Source organism: Cyanistes caeruleus, chromosome Z (assembly GCF_971803275.1).
Source record: "Cyanistes caeruleus chromosome Z, bCyaCae1.hap1.1, whole genome shotgun sequence".
Taxonomy (NCBI): Eukaryota; Metazoa; Chordata; class Aves; order Passeriformes; family Paridae; genus Cyanistes; species Cyanistes caeruleus.
This window is the reverse complement of record NC_141732.1, coordinates 54488100-54506188: the sequence shown is the minus strand read 5'-3', so window position 1 is coordinate 54506188 and position 18089 is coordinate 54488100. Positions and strand designations below refer to the sequence as shown.

Genomic DNA, 18089 nt, shown 5'->3' with positions numbered 1-18089 from the left:
TGAAATGCAGTACAAATGGGGGGTTGCACCAAAAGTGTCTCAGTTACATAATTGCTTTGTGGTGTACCCATGTGTGCAGTGGCATATAGTTCTTCCTTTTAAAATTCACATGCTTAAGTAAAACAACTTCATTCTGTGTTAGATGTTTGACTAGCTTACAAATGATAAAATAAGGCAGAAAGCTTTAAAAAATCCAAAGGATCAAGCAATAGCTAAAACACTGATTAAAACAAGTTTATATTAATAAATCATTATTCCTAAAGTATGTTTACTTAAGAACTGTTATTATGAAACCAAAGGTTGCATAGTCACTTAGTAACCAGGAGACCTTTCCACAGGAAAATTTACTGTTAGATCACATAGCACAGTTTTGACGGAAACAATAAATTAACTGCATTTCTTGCTAGTTTCTTGAGGACTGTCAACCGAATTTCCAGGAAAACACAGGTCCAAATTTTACTGAATTGTATCTTGGATGTGTCATGTTTATGGAGGAATACTTAAGAAGTCTGTTTGGGATATTGCTAAATGGACAAACCATAACAACTTCAGAGAGTCTTACGAGAAAAAATACTTGGAAGATGCAAGATGGTAAAATAAAACATTGCTACCTTCCTTGCCCTAATCTTTCTTTCTACATCCACTTAGAAGCTCCTCTGGAGGCAGAACAAGGTTACATGTTTTTAGTCTGAATTGATAAAGCCCTTGACACAGTCCCCCACAGCACTCCTCTTTAGCCTGGAGAGAGATGTTTTCAGTTAGTGGACTGTTAGATGGGTAAGAAAGTGGTGGACAGTCACATCTGGAGGGTCGTGGTCAATGGCTCAGAGTCCTGATGGGCACCAGTGCCAAGTGGTGTGCCTTTGGGGTCTGTGTTGGGACCAGTGTTATTTAATGTATTCATTAATGACATAGGCAAAGAGACGGAGCAAGTTAGCAGATGACACCAACCTGAGTGGTGCAGACACATCTGTAGGATGGGATGTTATCCAGAGAGACCTGGACAAGCTTGAGAAGTGGGTCTGTGGGAATCTTATGTGTTTTATCGAGACCGTGTCCAAGGTGCTGCATCTGGGTTGGAGCAGCTCCTGGTATCAGCCCAGGCTGTGGTGAACATACCAGAGCAGCCCTGCTGAGAAGTTCTTGAGGTTGCTGGTGAGTGAGAGGCTGGACATGGCCCAGTCATGGGCACTCCCAGCCCAGAGAGCCAAATGTGTCCTGGGCTGCATCCAGAGCAGCGTGGGCAGCAGGGCCAGGGAGGGGATTCTGCCCCTCTGCTCTGCTCTGCTCTGCTGAGACCGCACTGCAGGGCTGCATCAGCTCTGGGGTCCCAGCACAGGAAGGACATGGAGATGTTGGAGTGAGTCCAGAGGAGGCCACCAAGATGATCAGAGGGATGGAGCACCACTCCTGTTGAGAAGGGCTGAGAGAATTTGGTTTGTTCAGCCTGAAGAAGACTTGGAAGTAACCTCATTGCAGCTTTCCCGTACCTGAAGGGAGCCTGCAAGAAAGGTGTAGAGAGACTTTTTACAAGGACAGGTAGTGACAGGATAAGGGAGAATGGAGGTTTAGATCAGATGCTAGGAAGAAATTCTTTCTTGTGAGGGTAGGTAGTGAGGCATTAGAACAGGTTGCCCACAGTAACTGTCAATATCCCATCCGTGGAAGTGTTTCAGGTGAGTTTGGATGGGACTCGGAACAACCTGGTCTAGAGACTGCCACTGCAAGGGGTTTGGAACTTCATGATTTTTGAGGTTCCTTCCATCCCAAGCCATTCTAGGATACTGTGATACATCCTTCTTGTGTCTTCTTGTGTGCTAGCTGGACCACATGATTTTAAGTGCTTAACTTTTGGTTATGACAACATTGTAGCTTGTTAATTGGCATGGTGCTCACTTGAGGGAGGGATAGAGTACTGCGAGCTCTCGATTTATTTTCTCTTCCATTTAATTGTAACCTGATGCATAATCACTTCTTTTGTGAATTTGTAATGAGGTGTACTGTAAATGATTGCTGACTGTGGAATAATTACAATGATGTCATGGACAATATTACTGGTTTTGGTGAGTGAGCTAAAATATGAGGGAGAGAAAAAATTCTTCAGAGATACAGTAGTTCTTACTAAATATGTTAGCTGTTCACTCAGTTGTTCCATTAAAACAGAAGGCCAATAGTTTCCCATTTCAGATATTACTGGGTAACAGATCTATGCATGTTAGACATTCTGAGAATCAAAGTAGTTTTGTCACGGTCCTTAGAAGTAACAGCACGCAACATCAGTAGGCATAAACCTTGCATTATTTTTGTTGTTTGTGTCTACATTAGTAAAAAAAGAAAGGAAGTATTGTGAACCTTGAAAATTCAACAGAGAACTTAATGTAAAATGTCAATTTAGTGATTTTTTTAGAGATTAATGGAATTGGTGGCCAATTTCCTGCTGCAAAAAACATGTTCGACTGGTTGTTCATCAGGAATGCATTCAGTTAAGCTGTGTAGTTTTGTGGCAGTTACATGACAGCACACTGTCATGTTTGGTCTGGGTAATTCTCTTGTTTCAGAGTATGTATGATCTACAAGAAAACTAGTCTGGTACCCAGTCTTTGATTTGAAGTCTGGAGTGGTTTTTTGCTTGATTGTTTTTTTAAGAAGATGTATTCAAACAAAAACCAAACAAACAACAACAAAAAAACCCAGATACTGTATTGTCACAGTTTACCTGAAAATAGGTTAGACTGTGATGTATATCTGAGAAGACCTTAGTTGCTAAATTCAGAGTAAAAACACTGTAGGCAAAATGTTCCTTATGCATTAGACATTATGTAAGTCTGTAAGTCTGCCAAGTCTATAGGCATGTGTTAACCTACAGTTGAAGTTCATCCCTCATTCTGTTTCTGAAGCGTTGTTTATTTTGCCTTTTTAGTACTCGTTTCCTTACTTACGGGGACCAATAAAAACTGTAGTTTCTACTCGAAGCTGAATATGTCTCAGCTTCCTGTTTCCCTTCTGTTCTGTCATATTAGAAGACTGAAATAAAAAAGTACCCCAGTGTGATAGTAGTGCTTTATTGGTATTATAGGTTATTTATCCCATCAATATCTTTGTGGAAGATATCTTTAATAACTTACAGAGGACTGAAGAATTTAAAGAAATCACATTGTCTGTAGGATAACTGCTGTAATTTTTGACCTGTTGCATAGATTTAGAGTTATCCTCTGGCTCTGTAACTCCAAAAGTGATTTAGAAAAGTTACCAAAAATAAGTATTCCTCAGTTCTTGTAGTCCACAGCTGTCATCTACTGAATTGCCTTCCTTATTGTACACATTTTTTTCATAGCCAATAGAGGTGCTTTTAGATGAAACACATTCTTGGAAGTACCACTCTTTGCACTCATTAGCATTTGATTCATCATTAAAACTAATTTCAGCTTCACAGACATACATGCTATCTTCATCTTTTGTATTTTTTCTAGTAAAAAGCTGATTTATGAGTTCTAATGAATTTAGTTTTCATTTTTTTACCAGCATAAGTTTTGCAAATACACAAATGGAAACCCCTTTCTTGCTATATGTTTAGTCTCCCTTCCATTAGATTTGAAGCATTTCTTGCTACAGTTGTTTTTGTGTCTGTGTTTTTTTTTTCATAATACTTTTTTTAAAAAAATCTGTTCTTTTGATCAATTCTCTCCACAGAAGCATGCCTTGAATTGAAGCTTTCTTGTATGGTCATGCCACTACCTCTCTGTTCCTGTTTGATTTTTTTTAAAAATTTCCCTCTATCAAAGGCCTCATACTTGCTTTTCTCTTTGTTGCTCTTTCTTTAACTTACGAACCCTTTCTCCACCCTCTTAATGCTGATACTTCTGATGTATGCATGCCGTGTGCATGGTGTGTGCCTTCTTACTCCCACCCAAGCTGTTGATGTTCCCAGAGGTCTCACGCTTGCCACCTTTTAGTGCAGTGAAACCCATCCCTGCTGTTACGTACACCACAAATGTGTACAGTTAGTGTTCTGTTCTGAAGATGAGATCAAGTTACCAGCAAGTCTCCTCTTGGCAGCCATAAAGATACCATGGCAGCCAGCACATACCATGACAAAATAAGAATGTGTCCAGCTTTTTAAATGTTTTGGTTTTTGTAGTACTCAGCTTGTGCGAACAGAATGTGAAGTGAGTGCTCCGTTCTGCATTGGCTATCTTTGTAAGAAGGGGTGAAGTGAGAGGGAGGGATCTTCATGCCTCAGAAAAGGGCACTGGGATTTACTTGGTTAGCAAAGTGGAACTATTTTTAATGTGGCAGTCATCTGTGTCTACATTTCTACTTCATATCCCAAGTTCATGTAATCAAAAATAACTTCTTGAGTAGAATTTCTGATAAAAATTCGCAAATACTTTTATACTGTCATGTCAATTAAATTATTTGGTGAAACATGAAAAATACATTTTATTTTTCCTTTTCTATAACTTTTGTTCTTTTAACCCAAACTTCTGATAAGGAAAAATGATAGTGAAATTCTTCAAAAATGCTGAACAGCAACAAATTCTGTGTGTTTAAAGGTTTTTTTAGACAAATCTGATGATTGCAATGGAAAGTAGAAATTTTATATGAAGGGTTTATGAATTGAAATTTAGAATTATTTTTTCTTTTGTAGAAAGGATGACTTTTGTTTATTTCTGTTGAAATTGAATCATGTACAACAAATTACTCAAGAATAAGAAATGTGACACTTCTTCTGTGTGAGCTGATGTAGTTTTTTGCACACTCATTTAATTAGCTTCTTACATTTTCCACTGGAGTAAGTTATCTTTAGTCTCTTTTTGGAAAGAATTCTCAATAAATAGATGTACATTTAGATAAAATGGACCATGAGGTCTCGATTCACAGTAGGGTTTGCAAGAGCAGCATTTAGTGTGCATGCATGCATTAGAGTGGGGCAAAACCATGTATTTCTGTAGAGAGAGGCTAAGTAAGTGATGCCAGTCTCTCCCTTCTGAATACAAAGTCTTACCGAACTCTTAAGTAAGAAGTTAATTGGCTTAATCCCTTCCACAGTTTGGGATATAAGTTTTGCTTTCATGGAAAACGTCATTGTTTCTGAAGACATCTTTCATCCAATGTTACTTTTCCCTTATTTTCACTTTCAGAGCCCTTCAGTTTCTATTATGGAGCCTTTTTCAGTGCCCAGAATGCCCTCACTGTGTTTTTCAGACTCCAAGCTATCTTTTCTCCACGCTCTAAAGAGAGCACTTCTGTTCTGTGTTTGAAGTACCATAGAAAATGTAGTTTTCGAGGAGTGTATGAGGTGACAAGAGGTGTAAGAGAGCACAACTATTGTTTTCCCATCCTTGACTGCCTATACTTGTTTTTGTCGATGAAGAGGAGGTTACCTCATGCAATGTCACCCTTGTTTTTGAAGAGAAACAATGTTTGGAACATTCCAGTAGAGCAATGACTGAAAGGGCAAAGTTTGGGCTAAAAATAACTCAAGTCACAGGCTCTACTTTCCTAAGTTAATGTGTGTTACACTGCTTTGTAATATGAGGCCAGTACAGGTTATGTGTTTGTATTTGGACAATTTGCCTCCATGCCATTGCCAAACAGCTCATAAGGAAAAAGAAAAGGCAAAAGGGAAACAGGGTACAAGCAGTCTGATAGTGTTCTATGCTTCTAAATGTGTGATTTCAGGGCAGAACTCCCTGCTTGTTTTATTTTGAATGACTGCTGAAAAAAGATTTTCCTCTTCATGTATTTGTTTAGATTTTGAGTTAGTTGTTCATATTTTTACAGTGGATTTATATACTATCTCTCTCTAAACATTTATTTTGTTTTCACAGTCTATTGATGGCTTGCATGAAAAAGGAATTGTTGAAGATGTTCACTGTGGCTCCATGAAGAGTATGCGACCTCCCCATCCTGGAATGGGTCCACCTCAGAGTCCAATGGACCAGCATAGCCAAGGTTTATCCATACTGTGCATGCACTTTGATTTTGGGGCCTCTTGTTCCGCAAAGAGTCTGTAGTTCCATGTAACAGATTGCTAGTTATTTCCTTTTAGCTTTGTTTGAAAAAGTTGAACAGGGCAAGACAAATAACTGAATCCCTTTGCTTTCTGGAGTATCCGTTAGGTATGTATTGTAAAAAAGCTAAGGTTCGAGCCTCTGGCTGGGGCAAGTCTACCACAGATTTCAGTTTGCATCTCTAAAGAAAAATACCCACCAACTTAATTCTTATGTAGCTATTGTAAATGTAAGTGCATTTTAATACGATTTATTATCAAGTGCTGATCAAAGTTCTTTCCAATGCTTTTTATGCCAGAAGATAGAAACTCTTCTTAACTCATTGCTGTGTGCCTTCTTTGTGTCCTATGTAAAGACATACATTATATGAGCAGCTTGGTATTTTGGAGATTTAACAGGTGCTAGTATAAATAGGTTCAACAGCAGATAAGGCTTTCTGTGTTGCATGCTTAATTATTTTACAAAAATACCTAAAGAATTCCAAATGAAATAAGGCTTTTGGTGTGACACACTGTGTATAGATTTATTAGGAGGTGGTCCTGAACTTCTTTGTGCTTTTCAGTGGTGTGCAACTGGAACTCTAGCCTATAACTTGCCAGCTGAATCCCAGTCTGGGACCCAGATAATTAGAAAGTAGTGTTTTTCCATTAAACCTTTCAATATCAATTAAGTAAAACAGAACTGACTTTGCAGAGACAAGTTCTTCATCAGGTAAAACTTTAATTTTTGCTGATTTCAACAAAATGGAAGCATGATCATCTGAGAGACAAATTTTGCTTATCTTTGCATTTAGGGGACACTTTTTCTTGGGATGAAACAAACAGAGCGTTTAGTCTAAAGATGAAGATAGGATAAATCATACATTACAAATGCTTCAAATACAAGTAGCTTCTGAGTTGTTTTCTTCTTTTTTGTGCTGCCTTAGGTCAGAATTCCAGATTATTTTGCACTGTAACAAGATCATTGTATGTAGCAACTTTGTCAGGCTAGAGACTACAGGTTCCTACTTTTTTTTTGTGTATGCCAACAACTGTTACAATGTAAAGATGTAAAAATGTAAAAGCTAGTAAAGACTACTAGAGTTCTCATGTGGAACAGGCTTTTAAAAGAAGTGGTCGAAAGAATCCCCAGATGTTCTAATATTCCAGATACCTTTTTTGACATTATAGAGGACTGTTTTAGCTTTCACTGTATGTCGCCATTTTTTTTTGTTCTTACACAACTGTCTTTTTCACAAGAAGGTGATGATGGCACTTGATGCTGTTCTACTTGATGTACCTGCTGGGAAAAGTCCCATCTACTAGACTTGTAGGTTTTTGCCATTAGTGTAAAGGTCCAGTGTAAAAAAACAGGTTCCTTAATAGCCTGACAATACATTGGATATTTTCTGTCTGATTTCCCACTACATTAAAGAAAGTCAGGCACTTGTGTTTTTACAAATTTTGTGGAAGTATACGTTGTGGTTAAAGAGAGTTTGCCCATGCCCACAGTCATGAAAAAAGGATAGTATGACTTCTCTGAGAACCCATGAAGGATGCCTGGTAACTCTTGAAGTCCAGACAAAATCTTCAGTTGAGTATGGTAGAAGCCAAGACTTAAGGTTCACTTCCTCATAGATGCCTGATAGTTGAACTTACAGGACACAGTTTTGTACAATTTTTAACAATATAAGTGTCAAATAGAAATTACACCTCATTAGTTTAAGGTCTGGTTTTTTCACGGCTTATTGCTTGTATTCCTCAAGTCGAAGTAGATAAATATGCACTAATTAATATTTTTGGGGGGCATTTGAGGAAAAGTAGCTGAGTAAGTCCAAAACTCCAGGAAACTGATCACCTCAAGTTTGCCCATTTATTTGAAAGCTTAGGGAGAATGACTATGTGTCAGTAAATGTTGCAGGTAAAATAAAAATTGTCTATCTTTCAATTCTTTGTGATGTTGTCTATAATTTTCAGACCATCAAGAATAGTTTACTGGAAGAATCATAGAAACATAGTATGGTTTGGGTTGGATGAGGACCTTTAAAAGTCATTCTGTCCAACCCTTTTGCAGTGAACAGGGACATGTTCAACTGGATCAGAGCCCTGTTGTCTTTCAGAGTTGTTCAGCACCCCATTGAAACTGACTGTGAATGTTTCCAGGGATGGGGTATCAACCAACCATTCTGAGCAACCTGGCCAGAATTTCACCACCCTTGTAAAAAGAAGTCTTCGTTATATCTAGTCTGAATTTATTGTCTTAAACCATTCCCCCTTGTCCTGTGACTACAGCCCTTTTAAAAAGTCTCTTTCTAGCTTTCTTTTAAACCACCTTCAAGTATTGAAAGGTCACAATAAGGTCTCCCTGGAACATTTCCTTTTTCAGGGGGAGCAACCACTACTCTCTCAGCCTGTTCTCACAGGAGAGGTGCTCCATCCCTCTGTCATCTTGGTGGCCTCCTCTAGACTTGCTTCAGCAGTTCCGTGTCCTTGCTGTGCTGGGTCCCCAGAGCTGGATGCAACCCTGCAGTGGGGTCTCAGCAGAGCAGAGAAGAGGAGAAGAATCCCCTCCCTGACCCAGCTGACCACACTGTTCTGTATGCAACCCAGGTCATGTTTGGCTTTTTGGGCTGTGACCACACAATGACAGGTCATGTCAGGATTCTTGTATCCCCAAGCCCTTCTTGGTGGCACTGCTCTCAACCCCTTCATTCCCCAGTATGTATTAATACTGGGGATTGCCTCAACTCTTGTGCAGAACCTTGCACTTGGACTTGTTAAACCTCATGAAATTCACATAGTCATATTTCCTGAGCTTGTCCAAGTCCTTCTGAAAGGACAGCATTTAGACTGACAAATTTACTATTATATATTATGTAAATATACCATTATATTACATTACAGTACATTACAGTACATTACATTACATTGTATATTTTTTATTATTAATATTTCTTTTTTATTTTTTGTTATTGTTATATTCTAGTCAAACAAGTCTGTCATTTTTTATGTAGATCATAAGCTAAATTCCTTCAACAGGTCAACATGTCAACAGGTGTGATACAGTATTTGTACAGTTGTCAATAAAAATTATCTTAGCCCATGTATGGGGCTTCTCTGTGCCTTGTAAAGCCAGTAGCATGATGATAGACACGACCTTGTCTGCCTGGTAGAGTTACAGCTTGTTACTGTATGTTACTGTGATTTAAGACAAAGATATCATTAAGTAAAATCAATATAATCTGCATTAAATATATATGCATAAGATAATTAAATTATATAAAGATATATAAGATAGAAGATAATTAAATAGTATAAACTTAACTGTAACTACAAGATGATCATCCAATTACGGATTTTTCTAGTCTTTTAAAAGTCTGTTTTGGTCCAGTGCTGTTCAAGGTATTTGTGATCTGGAAAAAAGCTTGAAGTCAGTACAGATAAAAATTATAGCACAGAGGATTAGCAGTGAATAATAAACAAGTTGGTTACAAAGGCTGATCAGAATCTGAGAAGAATGTGCTTATTTTTCTAGCACAGATTTTAGCACAGCCAACAACAATGCATGTCTAGGAGCAAAATAGTTTGCTGTGTAGTAGTATAAACTGTATCATAAAAAGCAGTCTATACTGCTGAGAAGAGTATGTTTGTTTTATCCTGGAGAATGTTAAGCTCCATTTCTTAATTTATCTGACAAGAGAATTAAAAGAATACTTGATCAGTCTGCACATTCCCAGACAGTAAAAGGGTTTGTAATAGATGAAGCTTTTAAAGGGAAAAAAAAAAAAAGGAACTAGTGTATTTTGGTACCTGTAAATTATTTGAATTCAAAATGTGTTAAATAGCTGTATCTTAATTAAGATAATTAACCATTGGAAGAAAGAATACCCAAGTATTTTTGGTCGGTTTTGTGTCATGCAAAACCTAAGTCAGAACTGGATGTCTTTCTCATCTGTTCCATAGACCAAAGGGAGAAGTTTGTTTAGAGGTCAAGAGTCGCTGGTCTGTTTTGGAAAAGTTAAGTAGACTATTGTACCTGTAATGTTCCCTTATGGATAGAAATTTGCCTGTTCACAGGCTCCAAGATTCTTGGAAGGACTGGTAAGCTAGAGTGGGAAACAATGTCCTTAAATTTTTTGGCAATGGCAGGGTAGATTGCCTTCATAATGCTTCAGTTCTTAGAACTCTCAGTGGAATCCCTGAGTTGTGATGAATCCATAGGCAAAAGGAAGATTTTTTTATGAAATACATGTTTTGCAAATGTGAGTGATGTATTAGAGGTAAACTGGCAACTGCACATGCAGTTGTAGATATGGTTATGTAAATCAAGCATACAGTTGTGAATGAACAAGAGAAGTTAATACAGAATTTTGGAAGTAATGATTCTTACTATCTATGTTAAGAAGTAATTAACTATGCTTTTCTGAGGTGAAATGAATGATGAATAAGTCAGAAACATTTGAAAGCTAAATCTGCAAGAACTATGTCATTTTACTTAAGTGCTTGTTCACTGGTTGAATGGCAATTACTGTTCTTTTTGCATTTTTTTAACGAACAGTAGTTGCTGAGTTGAGGTATGCAACTTTATTATTTAGTTTCTGGGTTTATTTTTTTATTGGTGCTCAGTGAGATGCGAGTCATGCAGAAGGAATGTTTTACTAGCTCAGACAGATCATCACATTTTTATTGCATACTCCAATAGGATGACTTTCAGAAGTCTGACATTAATTTATGAGGGAAAATACTATGAGTTGGTATCTTTCTCCTCAGCAGTTACTCCTTCCAGTCTTAGTGCCAAATTGGAGAAAGGGTAACATTCCTGACTGATTTTGGTGACAGATTCTCTTTTCTTGAACTTAGGTACAATGATGTCTTAGATTTAGTCTTAATACCTTTGTTTTGATGCTAATAGGTTAAATGAATGGAAAACACATTGCTCCAACTTCATATTTAGCTGTTTAAATAGTAAACTTACTATATGTTACTGATTTTGAATTCGGTTTGAAACTGTCTTCCGGCTCTGTGAGTGAACTGTGGTGAATTCTTGTAGTATTTGTATGAGGAGTATGAAATTTACTGTAACTTGTTAAGCTCTGAAACAGTTATCCAACTGATTAAAATTATGGTTAGAATTGACTTTTGAAGAGGAGTGAGGAAAAATTGGAAAGACAAGCAAAATACTTACATAAAATTTAAAAAATTGTATTATAAAGGCTTCATAAAAATGTATAAAAGGACTGAAATAAACAATTTATTTATTTTTCTGGGATTTGTAAAAATTAAGTTACTGTGATACAGTAACTGTAGTTATTGTAGATAAGTTACTGAAATACAGGCCAATTTAAATTGTTTGGTTGTCTTGGTGTTTGTAACTGGAAATAAAAGGGCTGAAGGAATTTAGGATTCTAGGACTTGATCTATATTAATTTTTATTAATCATGCAGTATTTGTTGAATTTAAAAAGACACACTCTTTTAAAACTTCTAGAATTCACTAATATACTGCTGTTTCATAGGCAATATTCATCTTCCCTACTGTTCTTAAATTAGTTGCATTTCCTTTTCTGAATTATTTCAGACTTTTAAAGATGAGAAAAGACCTGCCACCTTATTTGTCTGCCTGCTAGTGTAAGACCTCTCAACAATTTTATTTCTGCTGCCCTAGTTTTAGATTACTTTCACACATGTGACCTCTCTTTCTTCTTCAGTTTCACAAGAATTGGGTTAACCCTGGCCACAGTACTGTGCGGGAAGTTTTATGTTTTGCTTGCTTTAGGAAAGTTTGTAGCTTCAATCTGACATGGATGTACTTTCCACTGTTCCAAGACTGTTCCAGGATACTGCTTTTGTATTGTGTGTTGTAGAGATGTACTTGATTCCTTTTCTTTGTTTTTCAAACTAACTTCAATTGATGATTGAAATGATAGTTCAATGAATTACACAGCTATGTTCAATCCTGTCTATATCTTCCAAATCCAAAAATTTTCTTACAGTCACATTCTTGAGTACAAATACACCTTTGCTGTTGGTTTTAGCATAAAGATGTGACCTATATGTTCCTCAGACACTTTCATTAGACTTACTAAATTTTAGTGGCAATTCAGAACTTCTGTTGAACATTCCAGTATTGGGACTGCTAAAATGTTGATTCTTTCTGTATTGTTCGTAGGTTTTTGAATTCATTTGTAGGTGTTCTTTCTGTTTCATTGCAGCATTAGAAGTGGAGAGAAAAGTGTCACGATTTTTAGCGCTCTGATTTTTCAGTTCTAAAAGAACAGAAGGATGTTACTGTTTCTGTTAACTGAAGTGAAACGAAAAGCAATTAAAGCACAAACTTTGTGTACACACTGCCCTCCAATTGTACTTGGAGAAGTGTTAGAACTAGGATTTCTTCCAATGTTAATACCATAAAGAGTATACATTGTTTATGACATGCTGTGTTGTTTTTCTGCTGAACAAGTTGATGCCAGAGTGGGATTAAATATATTTCTGATTATGCATACAATTAGAAAAACTTGAGAAGTGTTTCTGAAGCAGCCTCTTCTATGACCGATTGAAGGATTATGGAAAAGACAGACAAGACTCTCCTCAAAGATGCATAGTAAAAGCAGAGAAGTAATGTTTACAAATTGTGTAAGTGAAATTCTGATGGGACTTAAGGGAAAGGAAATTCAATATGAGAGTGATTAGGAATCACCGTCATTTGTGGTTTTCAGAACTCAGTTAGACTAGATCTGGAGAAACCTGATAAAGCTTAGAAATTACCACAGTTGTAAATTACAGTCAGGGTTGTTTGGCCTCCCTTCCGTGGTAGTGAGTGACTTCTGTTCTCTGTGTTGTTCAGAACTCTAGGTTACTTTGTCCTTTTATGGTGGTTAAACTCAATATTAGGGGATCTTCTTGTGTGCATGCTTATCTGTGTTAGAGTATGTGTAATAAGATAGGAAAAAAACAAATGGTATAAATACTTTATTAGAACAGGCTTGTGGCTGTATCTTTTGTCACTGTCATCATATGAAAGTATGACTTTAAAGTAAAATTTCTGTATAGCTTCACAAAATTTATGTAGTGTAAATGCCACATTTTAGCACCTTTACAAGAAGTTTGGAAGGATATTATTCTTTCCTGACTTTATGGGAATTTTGTGTTCACTCTTCCTCTTGTCAAGCACAGTTTTCCATTGTTAAGAATGCTAATGCAGAGGCCTTGGAGGAAGAGAAAGTGTAAACGTGTGTAATAAATACATATCTGGAAATACCAAAAAATGTCTGCTTCTGAAAACTCCTCTTTGCAAAACTTAGTCACTGACTTTGCAGCTTGAACTGTCAGGATGAAAACAAATACTCAATATCTTAGACCACTGTTGTAAACTTTTGTAGTACAGATGCATTTCAAGATCTTGGGTCTGAAATCTATCAGTCATTAAGGAATTTATAAATTGGACAGTATAACTTGAGGAGGGACAGAAAACATTTTTTCAAAAGCAGTTCAAACAATGTAATTCCAGTTAGGCGCCTTTTAAAGTAAATCCTGAGATTTAGAAAGAATGGATAGACATTGCAATAAACCTCATTTTATAGTACAAATGAGTAATACAGTTGCATATTTTTTGTTTTGTTGTGGTGTGATGGATGTTTTTTTAAACAATATGTTCAGCAAGAGGAATTTGTAGGTTCCCTTCTTCTCTTAAAATAATAAAGAGATAGAAGTAAGTTGGTGGAAGAAATGGATAAGTGGAATAAACTTGAGCTATTTATCATACCTTTTATCACCAACAAGGGATGTATAGACATTTTTTATATTTGAACTAGTATATAGTTCTAACTTCTCAATATCTATTTCTTCCTTTTCTTTGAATTTATCCCCTCATTTTTCTCTTGAACTGTAACTTCTCTTATTCTTGCCAAAATCATCTTCCTTTCCTGTCATCATCATCTTTAGTTTGAACTTGGTCTGTTTCTGTCTTGTCTGGTCTTTTCCTATCACAAATCCCCTTTTTCCCACTGTACTTCTATCTAATTTTTCTTCTTTTTTTAGGAGAACTGAAATTCTTTCTTCTGTTTCTTCTGTGTCATACATTTACAACCTTCTTTTTTTAAGCTGAGAACATATTTCAGTTCTTTGGCACTCTAATCTCTTCACTTGTTTAAGTTCTAGTGACTTACAGCTGTCCTAGAAGAGTTGAGACCGCTTTGAGGTTTTGCCTATGTTATCTTTACGGAAGGGTCAGTAAGAACAGTGAAGCTAAAGAGAAAGCAAAATTTCTTCTGTGATCTGTACTATAGATGAAATGGATGTAGTCTCACTTCAAAGTGACAGGAGAATTAGGAGAATAGATTGTGTGTCACCAGAATCATGAGCTCTACCATGATCTTTGGAGTTTTGATACGTGGCTTATGAACGTGGAATATGGAAATGAACCAGAAGATTTTTAGGTTTTTACAAATATTTTTTAGGCTTTTCCAATTTGTGAGAAGATTGTGTTCCACAGTACCAGAGTGAAGTGAGTAAATGTTCTTACCTCTTTTTCAGTCTTCGTGGACAAAATCTCCAAAAAGTAGCTGTCTGTTGTGCTTTGTGGAACTAGGGAAAATATGCAGTAGGTATAATTATTATTCCGAATTAAAACCACTGCATTTTCAAGAGCTGTAGTAAGATATAAGCACTGTTCATTTCAGAACTGTGATTGCTTTTGATGTAGTCTTCAGCAGCTTCTTCAGAGTGTGATTTTTGTGGTTGCAGTTGATGTTCCAAGTTGTTCAGCACCTAAATGGCGAAAGGTATTGAACATACTTTGTCTGGCTCAAACCTTTAATCTGTATAAATTAAAGAGTAATTGTACAGAAAGTGAATGTCATTTATTTCTACTTCTGTATTTCGGTGAGTGTTGGCAAAGAGGACCTGTAGAAGTGAATGGATATTCCTTGATATGTGTGCCTCAAAATAAACTTAGACTATTAAGCTGTAAACTAGGCAAACTTCACTACATGTGTTCCATGTGTTTCTAGAACTAGAAACTTCTAGAAAGAGAAGTTCCTTAGGCTATCTTGATATCCCAGGGAACTTTGGATTGCACTTTTGTCTTTGCAGAAAATGCTAGTTATCCTGACCTGAGAGAGACACTTTTATACTGAATGTGCTTTAAAAAGTTTAAAAAATTGGGTGAAATTTAGGTTTAACTAGCAGAGTGGTAAGTTTATGATTCTTCTACCTGTTACAGGTTATATGTCTCCGCACCCATCTCCACTAGGAGCACCAGAGCATGTGTCCAGTCCACTGTCTGGAGGAGGTCCAACACCACCTCAGATGACTCCCAGTCAGACAGGGCCCATTATAGCAGGAGACCCACAAGCTATGAATCAGCCTAACAGAGGGCCTTCCCCTTTCAGCCCTGCACAGCTGCATCAGCTGCGGGCTCAGATTCTAGCATACAAAATGCTGGCTAGGGGTCAGCCCTTACCAGAAAACCTCCAGCTTGCTGTCCAGGGCAAGAGAACCCTGCCCGGCATTCAACAGCAGCAGCCTCCCAGTGCCTTCAACAGACAGTCTGGTAAGTGAATCTTTGGTAAGAGTCAGGTAATTCTCAAAGTTTTACCTGTGATAGATTAAGAAATGAGTGCCATGGGGTCAGCTCCTTCCATCCTCAGCTGGTTACTATCAACAATCTTAGCCACTATCTGCATCTCCCCACATTTAATCCATTTTAAACTCTACTATAAACTGCTGCTAAGGCTTGCTTAAGGATCAAGTCAACCAAGCTTTGCTAAACATATGCAAGTCTTCAGTGGACATATGATTAGTTTAGAAATGCAGCTGAGGCTGTGTTTCAATACATCATCGTCTCTAGAAACCCTGACAAAAATTAAGCATTCAATGACATTTCTGCTTAGGCACAGGTTAGGCTGTAATTTGGGACTGTATTAAGCCTGAGCAAGTGCATAAAACACTTATGTTATTAATAGGATATTGTCAAAATAGAATACCAATAACCGAATGTGCAGTACTGTGTCTGTCCTGATATGCTTGACAGTTTTGGAATGTTAATTGTACTTCACGATAGCAATTCCCCTTGTGTTTTTTTATGGTGAATTTTCAGTCTCCTGTTGCTATGCAGGGAAGTAGACAAATAATCAGGATCGAACTGTTTAGGTTGTTGAAAATAAACCATGTATAGTGTGCTGTTAAGTGCAAAACATAAGGAAAAGGATGTGTACTTCCTTTTTTTCTTACAATAATAATAGATGTTGCAGTGAGGTATGCAAGCATATTTTGGTCCTAAGAAAACCGTTACGTTAAATAGCCTGCACCTATTAGTTTCTGAACACTTCCATTACTGAGTGCATTAGAATTGAGGGTTAAGATGATACTGTTTTCTTAGGTTTTAATAATGTTAATAATGTTAATTAATAATGTTTAATAATGTTAATTAAATAATGTTAAACTATTCCCTCCATTTTGGTGGGTGTGGCTTTTCTACCAAGTAAGTTGGTTTTTTTCATGAAACGTGATTTGAGGTATATGTATTATATTCATTACATATATGTATCAACAGTAAAAACCACTTAAATCCTTACTTAATGAAGAAAAGGACTACTTGCTCAAGTAGGCTAGCGTGCTAGAAAACAATGATTTTTGAATGTTGGAAATGCTTTGCATTTTAGCAAATTTCTTTCCTCTGTCAAATTTTAGGTATTGGATTACATGCAATGAGTGGTGCTGCAACTGGACCAGGGTCTGCACCAGGGATGCCTGGACATACAACTGCCATTACCCCTAAAACCTGGACTGAAGGTATAGTGGGAAAAAGATGTGGGGAAAGTAAAAAGGAAAGATAAAAAGCCATGCAGGAAAAATAATGTAACCTTACTGTGTTTAAGATTTTAATCAAGGAAAGTCTTACATTTTATTCATTTGGAAAAGACTGACATGAAATTACTGCAATTTTTAGACAGACTGAACATGAAGTACCTTTTTGCAATCAGAATGAAATGTGTAAGTTTTCTGAGGGACACACGTAAAACTTAAAAGGTTACGTTCTGAGCATGCTTAATTGCAGCAAGCTTGTCTTTCACCTTTGATACTGTAAACAAAAGGTTTCAAATCATGGTAGAATTACACTGTTCCCTTTTGTATGGTTCTTTTGGAATCAAATTGCTTTGAAGGCTCAGTGCAGTCTTTGAGATCAAATGAACACTGCAACTTTTTTCCCCATGTCTTCAAATTTATTTGTCATTCATTGTGCAGTCATTCAACTTCCCAGATTCCCTGAGAACTGACGTTGCACAGAGACTCTTGATGGGCTTGCTTTTTTTCTTTTTATAAGCTGAAATGCAGTGTTGCTAAATACAGAAACTACAGCTTGTGCTCAAGTTCCTTTTCTGGAGTTTGATGCAGATGTGTTAATGGCAAGTGGTGTTCTCTCTGGTTTCCAGGATGTTGGTTTTGAATCAAGGTTGATTACAAGATAGCAGGTGTACTTTGTACCTGTTTTCTCTAGCTTAAGTGACTGTGACTCTTCAGATAAATAAGTGGTATCTTTATTTTAGCAGTGTCTGTTGTTAGTGAATTTGTGAACATCAGAATGCATGAGCAACTTCTCACTGTGAAATACTGAAGTCTATGTTATGACCTTTAGTGACTGTAAATGACAAGTACTAGCTATCTTCATGTTAACTGAGGTGTTGCTTTTCAAGGTGATTAGAATAATTGAGTTCCTGATACTCTAAATAAATGCAATTAATAGGAGATCACAGTGAAACAAAGGCTATTTATATCTGGCAGGTATTTCTAAATACACATTTATGTAAATGTAAAATGTAAAAATTTTCATGCAGTTATCAAGTTCTGATAGAGGTATGAAATCAAACCTAGTTCTGCTTGTTGTCAGGTTGTGATTAGATACTTCCTTCTACCTGGTGCAGAGATAGTGAACAAGAGACAGAATGAGTCTTGCATTTGCAGGAAGTCAGTTCTACAGCTGTTTTATTTTTTGTGACACTAGAATTAAAAGTCCACAGGAATAGCAAAAGAAATTACATTCATCATAAAGTTTCATGTGTTTTGTTTTTCTTTCGGCCATTTTTTACAATGTATAGTAT

The 18089-nt window shown here is 36.8% G+C and overlaps 1 protein-coding gene across 7 annotated transcripts in view; it reads left to right on the top strand.

The window, feature by feature from the left end:
* Positions 1 to 18089, top strand: part of SMARCA2 (SWI/SNF related BAF chromatin remodeling complex subunit ATPase 2) — a 118712-nt gene that overhangs the window by 15815 nt on the left and 84808 nt on the right. For all 7 annotated transcript variants that reach the window (XM_086869057.1, XM_086869063.1, XM_086869062.1 and 4 more), the window contains 3 exons: positions 5832 to 5955; positions 15212 to 15541; positions 16681 to 16782. In XM_086869057.1, coding sequence (XP_086725183.1) covers positions 5832 to 5955; positions 15212 to 15541; positions 16681 to 16782 — 556 coding nt within the window. The remainder of the gene's footprint in view (positions 1 to 5831; positions 5956 to 15211; positions 15542 to 16680; positions 16783 to 18089) is intronic.